The 18,255-nt window shown below is 39.4% G+C and overlaps 1 protein-coding gene across 1 annotated transcript; it reads right to left on the minus strand.

The window, feature by feature from the left end:
* Positions 1 to 483: 483 nt before the first annotated feature.
* Positions 484 to 17,923, minus strand: grinaa (glutamate receptor, ionotropic, N-methyl D-aspartate-associated protein 1a (glutamate binding)). The gene is made up of 7 exons (XM_061896707.1): positions 17,661 to 17,923; positions 7,063 to 7,369; positions 6,887 to 7,002; positions 6,623 to 6,823; positions 6,418 to 6,546; positions 3,790 to 3,933; positions 484 to 3,704 (listed from the first exon to the last, which is right to left on the minus strand). The coding sequence occupies exons 2-7, from the start codon at positions 7,358 to 7,360 to the stop codon at positions 3,555 to 3,557; spliced, it is 1,038 nt and encodes a 345-aa protein (XP_061752691.1). The 5' UTR covers positions 7,361 to 7,369; positions 17,661 to 17,923; the 3' UTR covers positions 484 to 3,554.
* Between the last annotated feature and the right edge of the window lie 332 nt (positions 17,924 to 18,255).

Below are 18,255 nucleotides of genomic sequence, written 5' to 3' on the forward strand. Positions count from 1 at the left end.
TGAGGTTCAACTATCCGACGTAGCCTCCTCTCCAGTACACCTGAATAAACCTTACCGGGAAGGCTGAGGAGTGTGATCCCACCATAGTTGGAACACACCCTCCGGTCCCCCTTCTCAAAGAGAGGAACCACCACCCCGGTCTGCCAATCCAGAGGTACCGCCCCCGATGTCCACGCGATGCTGCAGAGTCTTGTCAACCAAGACAGCCCCACAGCATCCAGAGCCTTAAGGAACTCCGGGCGGATCTCATCTTGCCACCGAGGAGCTTTTTAACTACCTCAGCGACCTAACCCTAATTTCTGGGGCTGAAAGTCATGTTGAATATTATAAATTAAGGTTTATAAAAATAAAAGATTTAATAAAAACTCCTCGACAAAAAAATAAAATGAAGTCGCTAGTAATGGCAGATTGATGACGTAGGTGGAGCTCAATATAAATTTGTATCAACTCTTTTTGTGACTTCCCAGCAATAAATTAGGACACTTTTTCCACATGGTAAGTTTTTATCTGTGAAGCCAAGTGCAGTGAGGAATGCATTTCCACTCTAGAGGAATATGTACAAAGCCAAACAGACTCACACAGTCCAAAAGTAGCTGGTCTATGAACAGCAAAGCACGTCACACTCCTCTGTACACACTTTGCTGGCCCCAACAAAGTGACATGACCACAGCAGCCTCAGACTCCAATGAAACCAGGACAAACCACAAGGTTTGTTCTGCTTGTTCAAACGATGCTACAGCAACTGTTAGACGGATGGATAAATAAATAAGTTAGCATGCCACTTCTTCACAGCATGTGATTCCAGCGTCCGGCTACTTCATTAAAACTTCAATAACACCTCATTGAAAGGCGAAGGAAGGAAACACAGTACAGAAGCGTTCACTTCACGCCAAGGACCAAGCAAGAAAACAAAAAAAAGGGAATGAAGCCTGGTAAGTCCTACATGTCAACACGGCCATTCCATTTAGAATATAGTGGTACACCTAATATTTACAACTTATTCCTCACTTGACGGCTGGGGAGACTCATCATCAGTGCCGTTTCCATGGTTACCATGCAGTTAGTAGGCTGGCGAGGGACAGATGCATGGAGTGAAAAGTTCACAGTGTTTTACTCGCGCCCAACCATTCGCAAGTAAGTACGTTTTCACTAATTAAATAACAAAAAAAAACGACAATTTTCTGCAAGTAAAAAAAAGTATTTTTTTCAAGTTCAAACTTTTGGCAGAAATATTCCACCTTGCGTGCTCAAAGCCCCTGTAATTACACTCTGCAACCACAGGGGGCGCTGCAAAGAAGCAGGAGAAAGTAAACAAGCTCAACCTGTAAGTTAACACTATCCCCTCCTTGTTTGAGATTCATGATTGGCTGCGTATTGTGTTGTGGTCAGCGGGAAGAAACAGTAGCTGTGACTCAGCAGCACCACCCCTGGTTGTGGAGTGTAATTACAGGTGCAAGTGTGAGCGTGGCACAGAGCTGACCAAAGTTTCAACTTGCAGAAAATACTTTTGATACTTGCAAATATTTGTTTTTATACTTGCCAACTGTTTTCTTTTACTTTTGGACAATAGTTTATATACTTGCGAATTGTGTTTTACTTGCAGAAAATAGGTTTTATACTTGAAAACTGTTTTTTTTTTTTTACTTTAGGACAATTGTTTTAAGACTTTCGGATATTTTTTTTTATACTTGCCAATAGTTTTTTTAATTTGACAAAATTATTTTTATACTTGCGAACTGGGGTTTATTTGACTTTCGGACAATTGTTTTTATACTTGCAAGTCTTTTTTTTTATTTGCAGAACATTTTATTTATACTTGCCAAAAAGTGTTTTTATACTTGCAAATTGTTTTTTCCATCCATTTTCTACCGCTTATTCCCTTTAGGGTCGTGGGGGGCGCTGGCGCCTATCTCAGCTACAATCGGGCGGAAGGCGGGGTACACCCTGGACAAGTCACCACCTCATCGCAGGGCCCAAATTATTTTTTTTGTTATTAAATTTTTGGACAATTGTTTTTATAATTGCAAAACCATTTTTTTATTTGCAGAAACCTTTTTTTTATACTTGCCAATCATTTTTTTACTTGGAGAAAATAGTTTTTATACTTGCAAAGTTGTTTTTACTTGCAATGAATTGTTTTTATACTCGTGAACAATTTTTAAATTGAAGAAAAAAACAAACATTTTTCATACTTGCCAATCATTTTTTTAATAATAGAAAACAGTTTTTATATTTGCGAATTGTTTTCTTTCACCTTTGGACATTAATTTTTATACTTGCGAGGTTTTTTCACTTGCAGAAAATAGTTTTTTGACTTTTGGACGATTTTTTTAATACTTTCGGAAAAAATTTTTATACTTGCCAACAGTTTTTTTTTTTTAATTGGACAAAATTGTTTTTATACTTGCAAATCTTTTTTTTATTTGCAGAACTTTTTTTATACTTGTCAATACATTTCTTTCTTGGAGAAAATAGTTTTTATACTTGCAAAGTTGTTTTTACACTCGTGAACAATTTTTAAATGGAAGAAAAAACAAAACATTTTTATACTCGCAAATTATTTTTTGAATTGGAGAAAATAATTTTTATACCTGCAAAGCTTTTGTTACTTTCAGAAAATGTTTTTTATACCTGCGAACTGTTTTTTTTTAACTTGCAGAAACATTTTTTATACATGCAAATCATTTTTTTATTTGCAGAAACCTTTTTTTTTTATACCTGCCAATCATTTTTTACTTGGAGAAAATTGTTTTTATACTTGAAAATCATTTTTTTTATTGAAAAACATTTTCTTTTCTACTTGCAAAGTTGTTTTTACTTGCAATGAATTGTTTTCATACTTGTGAACAATTTTTAAATTGAAGAAAAAACAAACATTTTTTACACTCGCCAAACTTTTTTTTTTACTTAGAGAAAACAGTTTTTATACTTGCGAATTCTTTTTTGAATTGGAGAAAAGTGTTTTTATATCTGCAGTTTTTCTTACTTGCAAAAATTGTTATTTATATCTGTGAACTGTTTTTTTTTCTTGCAGAGACCTTTTTTTTTTACATGTAAATCCTTTTTTTTTTTGTAGAGAAAATTGTTTTTATACTTGAAAATCATTTTTCAATTGAAGAAAATACTTTTTACTTGCAAGAAATTGTTTTTATACGTGTGAATCATTTTAATTGAAGAAAAAAAGAGTATACCAGCGCATCATTTTTTTTTTTACTTGCAGAAAATACTTTTTATACTTGTGAATCATTTTTTTAAATTGAAGAAATGTGTTTTAATTGACGAAAATTGCTTTTATACTCCAGCATCCGTTTTGTACTTGCAGAAAATATTAGTTTTAAGGGAATAAAATAAGGGCTTGAGTAAAAGCGTGTTGCGGGGAACAATCAGAGCTTCTATCCGCAAGCCAATTTGTCAGTATAAGCGTCTACCTGGCCAGCCAAAACAAGCGCGGGACAAAGTTAGGCTTCACGCCAAAGTGTTCCGTGTTAGTGGAGGATTTAAAGTGAGAGGGAAGATGAAAGAAGAATGAGCGTGAGGTCACATGATGGCGTGCATCAGTCGCGGGAGCGGCCCACGATGGCCAGGATGTAGAGGAAGATGTTGATGATGTCCGTGTAGAGGTTGAGGGCAGCGAAGACGTACTCCTCGGGGCTGAGGGACAACTTCTTGTTGCCCAGCAGCAGCTGAGTGTCCACGGCCAGGAACTGCAGACAGGACAGGAAGACGAGGTCGGCGCCAGTGAGAGTGAGAAGGCCGACAGCGGATGTTAGGCGTGTTTGAGCAACTCACGCAGGTGAACAGCAGCGCTCCCAGGGAGGCGTAGACGAGGTGCAGGATCCTGTCGTGGATGAACATGCACAGGATGCCGAAGAGCAGGAGCACGATCAGGCACACGAACAGCACGCCTTGACAGGAAGTGAAGTCATATTTGCTCTGTGGACAACAAGGACCAACGTCACCACTGAGGACATGTCTCCACCAGGTGACAGGAAGTCACGTCATGTTTGCTCTGTGGACAGCAAGGACCACTGAGGACATGTCTCAACCAGGTGACAGGAAGTGATGTCATATTTGGCCCAGGAAGACATGGCACTCCTCCTCTAGACGGCCCCCTGGGGGGTTGGCAGTGCCATGCCAAGGGGGACACAAATAGTTTTTTTTTTACAAAACTGCTACATTACAATCATTTTGTCAATATCCACACATTTAACATTCTACACCAAAAATCATCTATTTATTATTATTATTATCAAATGTGTAAATGTCCAAGCATTCACACATTTAACATTCTACACCAAAAATCATCTATTTCTTCTTATTATTATTATTATTAAATGTGTAAAGGTCCAAGCATTCACACGTTTAACATTCTACACCAAAAAAAATGATATAAATATATCATTATTAAATGTGTGAATGTCCAAGCATTCACACATTAAAGATTATAAACCAAAAATCATCTATTTATTATTATAATTATTAATGATTATTATATATGCGAATGTCCAAGCATTCACATATATAATATTGTACCCCAAAAAAATCAATGTATTATCCTTATTATTATCATTATATATGTGAATTTCCAAGCATTCACATATATAACATCCTATACCAAAAAATTATCAATTATTATCATTAAATATGTGAATATCCAAACATTCACACATTGGACATTCTACACCAAAAAAAAAATATATTTTTTTCTATTACTATTCTTATTATATATTTGAATGTCCAAGCATTCACTTATATAACATTCGACCTAAAAAAAAAATCATCACTTTATTATTATTATTATATATGTGAATGTCCAAACATTCACTTATATAACATTCGACCTAAAAAAAATCATCACTTTATTATTATTATTATATATGTGAATGTCCAAACATTCACTTATATAACATTCTACCTAAAAAAAATCATCACTTTATTATTATTATTATTATATATGTGAATGTCCAAGCATTCACTTATATAACATTCGACCTAAAAAAAAATCGTCACTTTATTATTATTATTTTTATTATATAAGTGAATGTCCAAACATTCACTTATATAACATTCTACCTAAAAAAATATCAATTTATTATTAAACATGTGGATGTCCAAGCATTCACACATTTAAGATTATACACAAAAAATCATCCATTTATTATTATAATTATTAATGATTATTATATATGTGAATGTCCAAACATTCACATATATAACATTCTACACCAAAAACATAATATATTCATTATTATTATTATATATGTGAATGTCCAAGCATTCACATCTATAACATCCTATACCAAAAATTATCAATTTATTATCATTAAATATGTGAATATCCAAACATTCACACATTGGACATTCTACACCAAAGAAATTATATATTTTTTCTATTACTATTCTTATTATATATGTGAATGTCCAAGCATTCACTTATATAACATTCGACCTAAAAAAAAAATCATCAATTTATTATTATGTATGTGAATGTCCAAACATTCACTTAAATAACATTCTACCTAAAAAACATATCAATTTATAATTATCATCATATATGTGAAGGTCCAAGCATTCACACATTGGACATTCTACACGCAAAAAATAATATTTTTTTTCCATTACTATTCTTGTTATATATGTGAATGTCCAAGCATTCACTTGTATAACATTCTATCTCAAAAAAATTATACATTTATTATTATTATACATGTGAATGTCCAAGTATTCACATGTATAACATTCTACACCCAAAAAATAATCAATTTATTATTATTATTTAATGTCTGAATGTCCAATTTCACATATTTATTAACATTCTACACCCAAAAAATAAATTTATAATTATTATTAAATGTGTGAATGTCCACACATTCACACATTGACACCAACAATGTTTTATTGTTATTAATTATTAGAATGTCCAAACATTTACACATTTAATATTTTACACCAAAAAATTACAATTATTATTAGAATGTCCAAACATTCACACATTTAATATTCTACACCAAAAAATTACAATTATTATTATTATTAGAATGTCCTAACATTCACACATTTAATATTCTACACCCCAAAAAAAAAAATCACATATTTCTTATCATTCCATCCTGGACAATCCAAATACCAAGTTCCAAAAATTCCAGAAATTCCCAGTTTTGTCCATCCCACATTTCGCTTTGAAGTGTTGCAACATCCACACACTCCACTCACCCTGGACATGTTTCCCGGTTCTGAATATTTCCGGATTACCAGGAATTACCAGATTTTTCAGGCCATTGAAACTGAACAGTCAGTATAAACACTTCTCTATATGTCACATCTCTGGAAGCATTCCAACATCCACTCACCTCGGAAAAGCCAACAAGCGAGTTATTCAATCCCACACAAAAACTGTAGTGAAGAGCTGGGTCAGACCTGGAGCGAGAAGAGGACCACGGTGAAGCAGACCACGGCGGTGATGCCCACGGCCATGATGACGGTGTCCGTGTCGTAGAAGCTGGCGATCATGCCCACCATGTAGGACAGGCTCAGGGTCAGGATGGCCTGTGGAAGAGCAGAAGACAAGAGTCTGAGTCCGGCTGGACCGTCACGGCGGGCTGACCCGGGTTTTTGGTCGTACCAGCGCCACCAGGTTCCAGGGGTGCTTGCGGCGGAAGTCCCCGCAGCAGCTGAGCACGATGAGCGACACCAGGAAGATCACGTAGGAGATGTAGTAGGTCCAGGGGTTCATGCGCACGAAGACCTTGGCCTCGTGCACGAAGGTGAAGACGGCCACGAAGGAGAAGGTGACCAGCAGCTGCACGGTCAGGACCAGGAACACCTGCTGGGCGACAAGAAGGTGAGGAGGAGCTGCCCTTGCGTCCCGGCGCCTTGCCTGACTGACTTTGCGGATGAAGGCCTGTCGGATGCTCTTGTCCTCGAAGCCGGAGTTGGTGAAGTCCTCGTTGTCGTAGTAGGTTGGAGGCACGTCGCCGTGGTAACCGGGGCTTCCCCCGGGTGCTGGGGACAACAGGAGTGTTTAGAGAGTGCAACGGAGGCCTCGTCCAGCTTGCTGCTCACCAGAGGGGTCTCCGGGAAAGCCTGGCTGACCGGGTCCTTGGTAGGGCCCCTGCGGGTAGGGCCCCTGCGGGTAGGGCATCTGGGGGTAAGGCATCTGAGGATAAGGGCCGGGGGGGCCAAAGCCCGCCTGGGGGAATCCCGGCTGCCCGTAGCCGGCTGCCGGTGGGTACGGTCCTCCGGGGCCCTGGCTGTAGTTGGGCGGGGGCATGCCGAAGCCCGGCTGCGGGGGTCCGTACACGTTGCTGTGGATGGGATGTGTCTCCCCCATGCCGGGGTAGCCGCTCTTGTCCTGGGACATGCTTCACACCTAGGAGGGCCACACACACCACCGCCACACTTCAATGGGTGCAGCTTTCACCTCTTTTCTGCCCATGCCCGGGTCCTAAACTTAGACTGGCCCTGCTGGCTACTTTTAGACCTGCCTCAGCTCCGCCTTTTGGCCATGGCCCTGTTTGCACCGGAGCCCGCCGTTAGAGACCAGGACTTCAGTCTCCCTGGATACTTGGTGCCATCATGAAACTATGCTAACATTTTTTATTAGCGTGCTAACATCTTTGAATAGCATGCTAACATCTTTTATTAGCGTGCTAACATCTTTGAATAGCATGCTAACATTTTTATTAGCATGCTAACATCTTTGAATAGCATGCTAACATCTTCTATTAGCGTGCTAACATCTTCTATTAGCGTGCTAACATCTTTGAATAGCATGCTAACATTTTTTATTAGCATGCTAACATTTTTTATTAGCATGCTAACATCTTTTATTAGCATGCTAACAAATTTCAGTGCTAAGACAAAAGCCCTGCCTCTACCGGAAGTCGCAGACGATGATGTCACATGTTTGATAGAAGTCACAGACGATGACGTCATATGTTTGATGGAAGTCGCAGACGATGATGTCACATGTTTGGTGGCTCCTCACATATTCACATTGTTTATAATGGGAGCCTCCAACAAAAAGTGCTATTCGGACCGAGAAAACGACAATTTCCCCATTAATTTGAGCGAGGATGAAAGATTCGTGTTTGAGGATATTGATAGAAAAAAATAAATAAAACGCGATTGCATTGGACGGATTCCGATGTTTTTAAACACATTTAGTAGGATAATTTTGGGAAATCCCTTATCTTTCTATTGTGTTGCTAGTGTTTTAGTGAGTTAAATAGTACCTGATAGTCAGAGGTGTGTGTCCACAGGTGTGTTGGCACCAGTGTCTCAGGGGAGTCGACGGCAGCTTTATGGACGACACAAGCTCAGCTTTTCTCCGATAAGAACTGACTTTTTAACCACAATTTTCTCACCGAAACCTGCTGGTTGACATTTAGTCGGGATCCATGTTGGCTGTGATCCATAGTAAAGTTTCACCTCCAGGAATTTTAAACGAGGAATCCCCGTGTGTTTGTGTGGCTAAAGGCTAAAGCTTCCCAACTCCATCTTGCTACTTTGACTTCTCCAATATTAATTGAACAAATTGCAAAATATTCAACAACCCAGTTCTCCAAAATCCTGTGTAATTATGCCGTTAAAGCAGACCACTTTTAGCTGTGTGTGTGTGCAGCGCTCATACTTCCTAAAAACCCGTGAGGTCTTGCATACACGTCATCATTACACAACGTTTTCAAGACGAAACTCCTGGGAAATTTAAAATTGTAATTTATTAAAGTAAACCGGCCGTATTGGCATGTGTTGCAATGTTAATATTTCATGATTGATATATAAACTATCAGACTGTGTGGTGGCTAGTAGTGGCTTTCAGTAGGACTTTAATCAAACGTCTTTCAGCTATTGGTTTTTCTCAGCAAGCAGTTGGATGGTTTGCAAATGACCTCACAAGTAGAACTCAGGCTGTTCAGATAGAATGTTCCTCCTCGAACGTACTGCAAGTGAAAAAGGGTGTCCCTCAAGGTTATGTGTTTATTTAAATTTTAAAAATCAATGGTTTTGTGCAATTGGCACAATCTTGGAAGTATGCTAACGTATCTTATATTTGCATGCAAATGTTTTATGCTAGCAATTCAGCTAATTTTGTATGGTTACATCTACAAATAGTGCATTTTATTACTTAACACTAACTTGTACTACATCATGATGTTAACATCCATCCATCCATCCATCCATTTTCTACCGCTTGTCCCTGTCGGTGTCACGGGGGGTGCTGGAACTCAGCTGCATTCGGGCGGTTATCATTCTAATGTTTTATGCTATTCTTTTAGCTAAATTTGTACGTTAAACCTAAAAATTATAGATTTTTACGATTGAAACCATCTTGATAGTATGCTAACGTCTTTCATATTACCATGCTAACATTTTATGCTAGCTTTTTAGAAAATGTTGTATGTTTACATTTAAAAAATGGTGTATTTTCCTACTTAACACTATCTTAGAAGTACACTAACTTGTCTGACATCATCATGTTCACGTTAGCATGCTAACGCCTTATGTTAGCCTTTTAGCTAAATGCATACGTTACATGTAAAAATAATGGATTTTGATGCTTGGCGCCATGTTGAAAGTACGCTAACGTCTTTTATATTACTTAGCTAACATTTGCGTTTTATGCTAGCTTTTTAGCTAATTTGTATGATTATACCTAAAAATCAGGGATTTGGATACTTGGGCTAAACAAAAGTATCTTCCTCGTCTCTCAACTACAAGGGTTACACAAACATGAAGGTCCTTGTGACCGGGCAGCTGAATTAGTGGTGCGCGGCATCACAAGTGACTTACTACAAGGGTTACACAAACATGAAGGTCCATGTGACCGGGCAGCTGAATTAGTGGTGCGCGGCATCACAAGTGACTTACTACAAGGGTTACACAAACATGAAGGTCCTTGTGACCGGGCAGCTGAATTAGTGGTGCGCGGCATCACAAGTGACTTACACAAGAGTGAGCAAGCAAAAAGCGAGGTATAAGAAACTGACACCCATGACACAAGATCTCCTTCCAGTCCCAAGTCCACAAACAGTTTTACAATCAAATATCATCTGCTGACTGGAAGTGCGTGTCAACATTTTCTAAATGTCTTCTCGTGGCAAAAGTCAGAAAGTTCCGCACACAAAGTTTTACATCTTATTTTTTTCCACATTAAATTCAAATCAATTTGGATCATAACTTGATATGTTGAGGCTGGAACAGACGCAGGTGAGTTGTCACATCAACCACAAGTCAAACAATCTGATCAACTCATTTGCATTCATCAAAAACATTCTCAAACCTTTACCAATTAGAATAAACATTTAAACACAACTAAAATTAAAGCTGCAAGCAGCGATGGACGGGACCGAGTATATATGGAAGTGGCTGAGGAGAGGGAAGTCTGGGCTTCCCAGATATAAGTTAGAACAACACACTACCTTGTATTGTATTGTAGTTTTTACCTTCCATAACGTGTCTACTGAAAGATATAAGTTAGAACTATACACTACTTTTTATTATAAATGTTGTAGTTTTTATCTTCCATAACATGTCCACTGACAGATATAAGTTAGGATGAAAATACATGGGTACGGCTAGTAGCTACTAGTAGCAAACAGACAGACCTACCAACTCGGCGCATAAAAAGTGCAGATGGCCTTAAAAAGCCACAACAGTCAGGCACCATTTGTAAATACCCTAAATAAAGACTCAACATACAAATAAATTCATTTGGAGCAGAAACATAGGAGGAATCGGGATTAAAACCCGATGCTAACCGCCCATTGAAAATACATGGGTACGGCTAGTAGCTACTATTAGCAAACAGATAGACCTACCAACTCGCCGCATAAAAATTGCAGATGGCCTTAAAACGCCACAACAGTCAGGCACCATTTGTAAATACCCTAAATAAAGACTCAACATACAAATAAATTCATTTGGAGCAGAAACATAGGAGGAATCGGGATTAAAACCCGATGCTAACCGCCCATTGAAAATACATGGGTACGGCTAGTAGCTACTATTAGCAAACAGATAGACCTACCAACTCGCCGCATAAAAATTGCAGATGGCCTTAAAACGCCACAACAGTCAGACACCATTTGTAAGTACCCAAAACAAAGACTCAACATACAAAGAAATTCAATCGGAGCAGAAACATAGGAGGAATCGGGATTAAAACCCGATGCTAACCGCCCATTGAAAATACATGGGTATGGCTAGTAGCTACTATTAGCAAACAGATCGACACACTCTCTCGGCCCTGATGGTCGGCACCTATAAGTTTACAATTAGTTGTAAAATGTTGGACGGTTGTTTTTACGATATGCAGGCAAACGACAACTTTAAAACATACCGGCTTAGCTACGGCACCTGGCAGCCATCTTGGTATAAACGATCACAGCCCCTCCCTCAAGAATGTTGGTGCGTGCGCACCAGCAGCAGACGGTACGGGAAAAAAAAGTCTCCCTTACTGTGTCTGTGCATGGCAGCCAGCGGTTCTTTGAAGGCTGATAAAATCAAAACCGTAGCAGTAATTACAACTCTTTCATCAACTTTTAATCAGAAGGGTTCAATCTCTCTCCTGTGGTAGTTTGAAGCCGACACGACAAGCGCGCTCAGAGGAAATAATGTTTGAAAAAAGGTGACCCTTTTTTTACAAAACTTTTGTTTCGAAGGGAGAATTGCAATCTTTCTGTTGACTTTTGCTGGGGGTTGTCAATATATGAAATGTAGGTCTAAGTGAGACCTACATAGAGGTTTTTGTTTCACGTCTCTACGACATTCCTACTGCTAGTTACAAGCAGTTTTGTCTGTGTTTTCTTCCTAGGGGGCGCTAGAGCGCAATTTTTAGTTTTGGGGTTAGGTTTTTTTTGATGAAATCGCAATGTTCGCCAGTATTGATGTGTGTGTCAAATTTGGTGAGTTTTGAAGCATGTTAAGGGGGTCAAATTACAGCTCAAAGCTGCGGAATAATAATAAAGAAAGAAAGACTAAAATGCTAGAAATTCAATAGGGTCCTCTCTCCCAAAGAGACATTCAGTCCCTAATAATAATACACTTTATTTGGTATAGCGCTTTTATGAATACTCAAAGACGCTTTACAGGATAAAAAATTTAAATATAAAAAAGTTGAAAGTAATAGTATAAAATACAGGAAATATAAAAGAAGTACATAGTAAAATACATAATAATAATAATACAGGACAATTACAAGACACAGCACACTAATCACTGGTTAAAAGCAGATGTGAGTAAGTGTGTTTTGAAGGTGGGAAGGTCTGAGCAGTCACGGATGGGTTTGGGAAGACAGAAAAACACTGCGGATGGACGTTAGCCGCTAGCTACTTAGCCATGTGTTAAAGCAGCTCTTCCTGAGGGTGTTTCAGTGTCATAACTTTACCTTTATCTTGAATTTTTACACCAAAATGTCTCCATTCTCCCTTTTCCGTCCACAGCAGAGCTAGGCAAAAGAGGGCCCGCGGGCCACCTGCGGCCCATTAACATTTTCAATCTACATCTTTTTTTTAGACTTTTAACATCAAAACTGTAGCCGCCAATATGATCTGTTTTTAAATGACCCTGAGTCTTGAACTATAGAAAGTATTCCAATGGTTGAAATCTGCACTGTTGGAGTGTTATAAGACTTATTACGGTAATCAGACCAGGACCAAGCAGAGTGGGCGGGGCTTGTTTTCAGAGCAGCCAGCTCGTTACGAGAGTGTCAAAACAGATGTGAAAGCATTAAAGTGTTAATGTATCATATTGTAGGTCAGGGGTCACCAACGCCGTGCCCGTAAGGACCAGATGAGTCGCCCGCTGGCCTGTTCTAAAAATAGCTCAAATAGCAGCACTTACCAGTGAGCTGCCTCTATTTTTTTTAAATTGAATTTATTTACTAGCAAGCTGGTCTCGCTTTGATCGACATTTTTATTCTAAGAGAGACAAAACTCTAATAAAATTTGAAAATCCAGGAAAATATTTTAAAGACTTGGTTTTCACTTGTTTAAATAAATTCTTTTATTTTTGGACTTTGCTTCTTATAACTTTCAGAAAGACAATTTTAGAGAAAAAATACAACCTTAAATATGATTTTAGGATTTTTAAACACATATACCTTTTTACCTTTTAAATTCCTTCCTCTTCTTTCCTGACAATTCAAATCAATGTTCAAGTAAAGTATAATAAATACATTTAAATTTAATTCTTCATTTTAGCTTCTGTTTTTTCGACAAAGAATATTTGTGAAATATTTCTTCAAACTTATGATTAAAATGAAAAAAAAAATATTCTGGCAAATCTAGAAAATCTGTAAAACCAAATTTAAATCTTATTTCAGTCTTTTGAATTTCTTTTAAAATTTTTGTTCTGGAAATCTAGAAGAAATAATGATGTGTCTTTGTTAGAAATATAGCTTGGTCCAATTTGTTACATATTCTAACAAAGTGTATATTAGATTTTAACCTATTTAAAACATGTCATCAAAATTCTAAAATTAATCTCAATCAGGAAAAATTACTAATGATGTTCCATAAATTATCTTTTTAATTTTTTCAAACTGATTCAAATTAGTTAGTTTTTCTCCTCATTTTTTTCGGTTGAATTTTGAATTTTAAAGAGTCGAAATTGAAGATAAACTAAAATCTTTTTTTACGTGTTTTCTCCTCTTTCAAACCGTTCAATTAAGTGTTTTTTTCATCATTTATTCTCTACAAAAAACTTTTTGTAGAAAGAAAAAAATGTACCACTAACATACAGTTAAAGGTAAATTGAGCAAATTAGCTATGGGGCGGCATAGCTCGTTTGGTAGAGTGGCCGTGTCAGCGACTTAAGGGTTGCAGGTTCGATTCCCGCTTGTGCCATCCTAGTTACTGCCGTTGTGTCCTTGGGCAAGACACTTTACCCACCTGCTCCCAGTGCCACCCACACTGCTTTAAATGTAACTTAGATATTGGGTTTCACTATGTAAAGCGCTTTGAGTCACTAGAGAAAAGCGCTATATAAATATAATTCACTTCACTAATTAACTATTTCTGGCAATTTATTTAAGTGTGTATCAAACTGGTAGCCCTTGGTATTAATCAGTACCCAAGAACAGCTCTTGGTTTCAAAAAGGTTGGTGACCCTGTTGTGTTTATTACATTCATATTTTAATGTTTGTTACATTTTTGTTGTGTTTATTACATTCATATTTTAATGATTGCTGTGTTTTGCTTGATTGTAAAAAATGTGTATGGAGGAGCTGCTCTGAGAAGTAAAATATATGTTGTAGATATTCAGTGTTTTACTGTTCATAGTTAATATTGTAAATCTCACTTTCGTGTACATTTTAAGTGTCCCATTCAGTTAAAATCATGTAAAATTCCATTCCGTTGTTTTGCGGTGGTCCGTCAAAACTTTTTTAGAATTTTATTGGACATTGTGACTTTTGGTATTAGTGTTCCTGAAAAAAAAAAGGGAGCCAAACACACATATTGTACAGCTAAGTGTGTATATATCATTTAAACACACATACACTTTGGCCTCCCCAGACACTTTTTTTTCCTCAATGTGGCCCCCCCGAGTCAAAATATTTGCCCAGCTGTAAGTACTCAGTGTGTGTGCGCTGCCCAAAATGCTCCTCTGCTGGTAAAACCAGCAATGTAACCACGTGATGACAACGCACCATAAAAAAAAAAAAAATATATATATATATATATATGGTTGTGGAGAGGCGGTGCCGGGACAGGGCACGCTGCAGCCCTGCCCAAGATGGCGGCAAGGAGGCGGAGAATGCGGCGGAGCGGAGAGGCAGGGCGTGCCGGGAGCGACGCCGCCACATTCTAATTCAGGTGTGTGGCTTACACACCGGCTCACGATTGACTTTTCTCCTCGCAGAGTATAAAAGGGGAGAAGGAGGAACGATCAGGAAGGAAGGAGGAGAGTCGGCAGCAGCGAGTGAAGAACAGAGAGCGAGCCATAGACGAGGATGGCGGCTGAAAGAGCGGACCATGAGTGAGCAGTGGAAAGGAGTGGCTGAAAAGCGATCCGTCCTGACACAAAAGCTTATTGAAAAATAAAGAAGTCAAATCTGCTCAAAAGCGTGTCCTTCCTGGGTGGTCCACTGAACCTGAGCAACAACGGCAAGACTCTGTCACAATGGTGAACCGGTACTTTTCAATAATAATAACAGATATTATTTGTAAAAATAATATCATCAAAATAATGCCATCTCCGGGTTGGGGAGGAGACCCTGCCCCAAGTGGAGGAGTTCAAGTACCTAGGAGTCTTGTTCACGAGTGAGGGAAGAGTGGATGGTGAGATCGACAGGCGGATCGGTGCGGCGTCTTCAGTAATGCGGACGTTGTACCGATCTGTTGTGGTGAAGAAAGAGCTGAGCCGGAAGGCAAAGCTCTCAATTTACCGGTCCATCTACGTTCCCATCCTCACCTATGGTCATGAGCTTTGGGTTTTGACCGAAAAGGACAAGATGACGGGTACAAGCGGCCCAAATGAGTTTGGGTCTCTCCCTTAGAGATAGGGTGAGAAGCTCTGCCATCCGGGAGGAACTCAAAGTAAAGCCGCTGCTCCTTCACATGGAGAGGAGCCAGATGAGGTGGTTCGGGCATCTGGTCAGGATGCCACCCGAACGCCTCCCTAGGGAGGTGTTTAGGGCACGTCCAACCGGTAGGAGGCCACGGGGAAGACCCAGGACACGTTGGGAAGACTATGTCTCCCGGCTGGCCTGGGAACGCCTCGGGATCCCTCGGAAAGAGCTGGACGAAGTGGCTGGGTAGAGGGAAGTCTGGGTTTCCCTGTTTAGGCTGTTGCCCCCGCGACCCGACCTCGGATAAGCGGAAGAAGATGGATGGATGGATTATTTGTAAAAAGCACATTACATTGAGCAAACAACCTCAACGCGCTACAGTGTATTACAAAAAAATTAAAAGGAGAATAAAAATAAATATAAATAACAACTAGAACAGCCTAGTACAGGGGTGCTCACACTTTTTCTGCAGGCGAGCTACTTTTCAATTGACCAACTCGAGGGGATTTACCTCATTTATATATATCATTTATATTTATTTATTTATGAAAGAGACATTTTTGTAAACAAGTTAAATGTGTTTAATGATAATACAAGCATGTGTAACACATATAGATGTCTTTCTTTCACAAAGACAAGAATATAAGTTGGTGTATTACCTGATTCTGATGACTTGCATTGATTGGAATCAGACAGTAATGATGATAACGCCCACATTTTCAAATGGAGGAGAAAAAAAGTTGTCCTTTCTGTTCAATACCACATGAAAGTGGTTGGTTTTTGGCATCTAATTCATCCAGCTTCCATACACTTTACAAGAAAAACATTGGCGGAAAATTCCGTAGCTTGCTTGATTGACATTCACGGCACCCGAGGGTCTTGTGAGATGACGCTGGCTGCTGCCAGTTCATTATTATGAAAAAATGACAGAGAGGAAGGCGAGAAACACTTTTTGTTTCAACAGACTTTCGCGCCGTCCCTTCCGTCAAAACTCTAAAGGCCGACTGCACATTTCCTATCTTCACAATAAAAGCCCTGCTTCATGCTGCCTGCGCTAACAAAATAAGAGTCTTGGAAAGCTGGCGTGCACAAGTGATGTGCACGCCAGCTTTCTGAGGGATCACTTGTGCACGCCAGTTTTCCGAGACTTTGTATTTAGTTAGCGCAGGCAGCATGAAGCAGGGCTTTTATTGTGAAGATAGGAAATGTGCAGTCGGCCTTTAGAGTTTTGACGGAAGGTACGGCGCGAGAGTCTGTTGAAATAAAAAGTGTTTCTCGCCTTCCTCTCGGTCATATTTTCATAATAATGATCTTGCAGCAGCCAGCGTCATCTCACAAGACCCTCCGGTACCGTGAATGTCATTTAAGTGACGTCTTGGTGAAGATTGATGATCACTCATTTTTAGGTCTATTTTTTTTAAAAGCCTGGCTGGAGATCGACTGACACACCCCCCGCGGTCGACTGGTAGCTCGCGATCGACGTAATGGGCACCCCTGGCCTAGGTGCTAGAACTAGTATGCATGTATCTAAAAAAAAAAAGCATCCACAATCTGTGGTGCCCTCAAGTGGTCAGGGGGAGCGTTACTCAGACTGGGAGCTATACTATACTAGTACTGTACAACAGTTTATTTGGCATGTTCACATCTATTTAGTATGAGTTATATCTAATTTACTGCTGTATTTATTGACATTGCGTTATTCTTCCTGTTGTTGAAAAAGAAGTATTTGTGTTGATTTAGCGCCAATGTTACCCTGTCACACACATCAATACATCAATGGCGGCCTTCTGCGCCACACACAACCGAAACCGAAACGTAGCTGCTGCTCTTCCTGGCAGGTGGCGCAGTCACACAAATGCCACACTTCCCAGTCAGGTCAGAGGTCACACAGACGCGCAAAATGACGTCATTTATTAGTTATTGTCATGTTAGCCGCGCGACGGCTAGTTAGCATGGTTAGCTCGCGGTCATTTCGGCCGACGTAACGCCCCGCGCTGGCCTCGAGAGTGATAAATGTGTGATGTTATTGGATAAAGTCGCGGGTGAAAGTGCGGAAATGCGTCTTTGTTGTAAAGAAGAAGCAGTTAGCCGCTTGCTAGCTAGCGGCATGATGACGTCACGGAAGGTGCTGCCAAATAGTGCGACTCACCTTATTTGACGTTTCTATTCTGTCGGCACGTCACCTTAGTTCCTCTCACGACGTCCAGCCGCTGTTGACGAGCCCTCCTCTTCCTTATTTCACTCTTATGTTCTCTCACCACGTCCAGCTGCTGTTGCCGAGGCCTCCTCTTCGCGTCTGTTGGCCGCCGAGCCTCCAAGTGGGTCAGGCGATGACGTCACTGACGACGCGTTCACGTAACTTGCCGGGGATCTCTTGGCGCGCGCTGTGACGTCATGGCACGCGACCACACGCTTTCCTTTATTCTTTTGGAATATTTTTTTTATTTTTAAATAACCGGGGGTGGTTGAATCCAGAATGTGCTCCATGCGAGTCACGTGGTTTGTTATCAAACTGCGAGACGTTTGAAAAAAAAATAGTCACATGACAAAAATGGTCATTTACATAATGCGTTGTTAAACTTTTTGTTTTTCATGTATTTCTCCAAAACATGCATTTATTACCCTTTGCAGCCTAAACCACTAACTAATGTAAACATATATATATATTCGTAGGGAAAAAATATATATAAAAAAATAAATAATAAATAAAATAAAAAAACAGTAAAAAAGTTACAAAAAAAGAG

The sequence above is a fragment of the Nerophis ophidion genome, linkage group LG04 (assembly GCF_033978795.1).
Source record: "Nerophis ophidion isolate RoL-2023_Sa linkage group LG04, RoL_Noph_v1.0, whole genome shotgun sequence".
Classification (NCBI taxonomy): domain Eukaryota; kingdom Metazoa; phylum Chordata; class Actinopteri; order Syngnathiformes; family Syngnathidae; genus Nerophis; species Nerophis ophidion.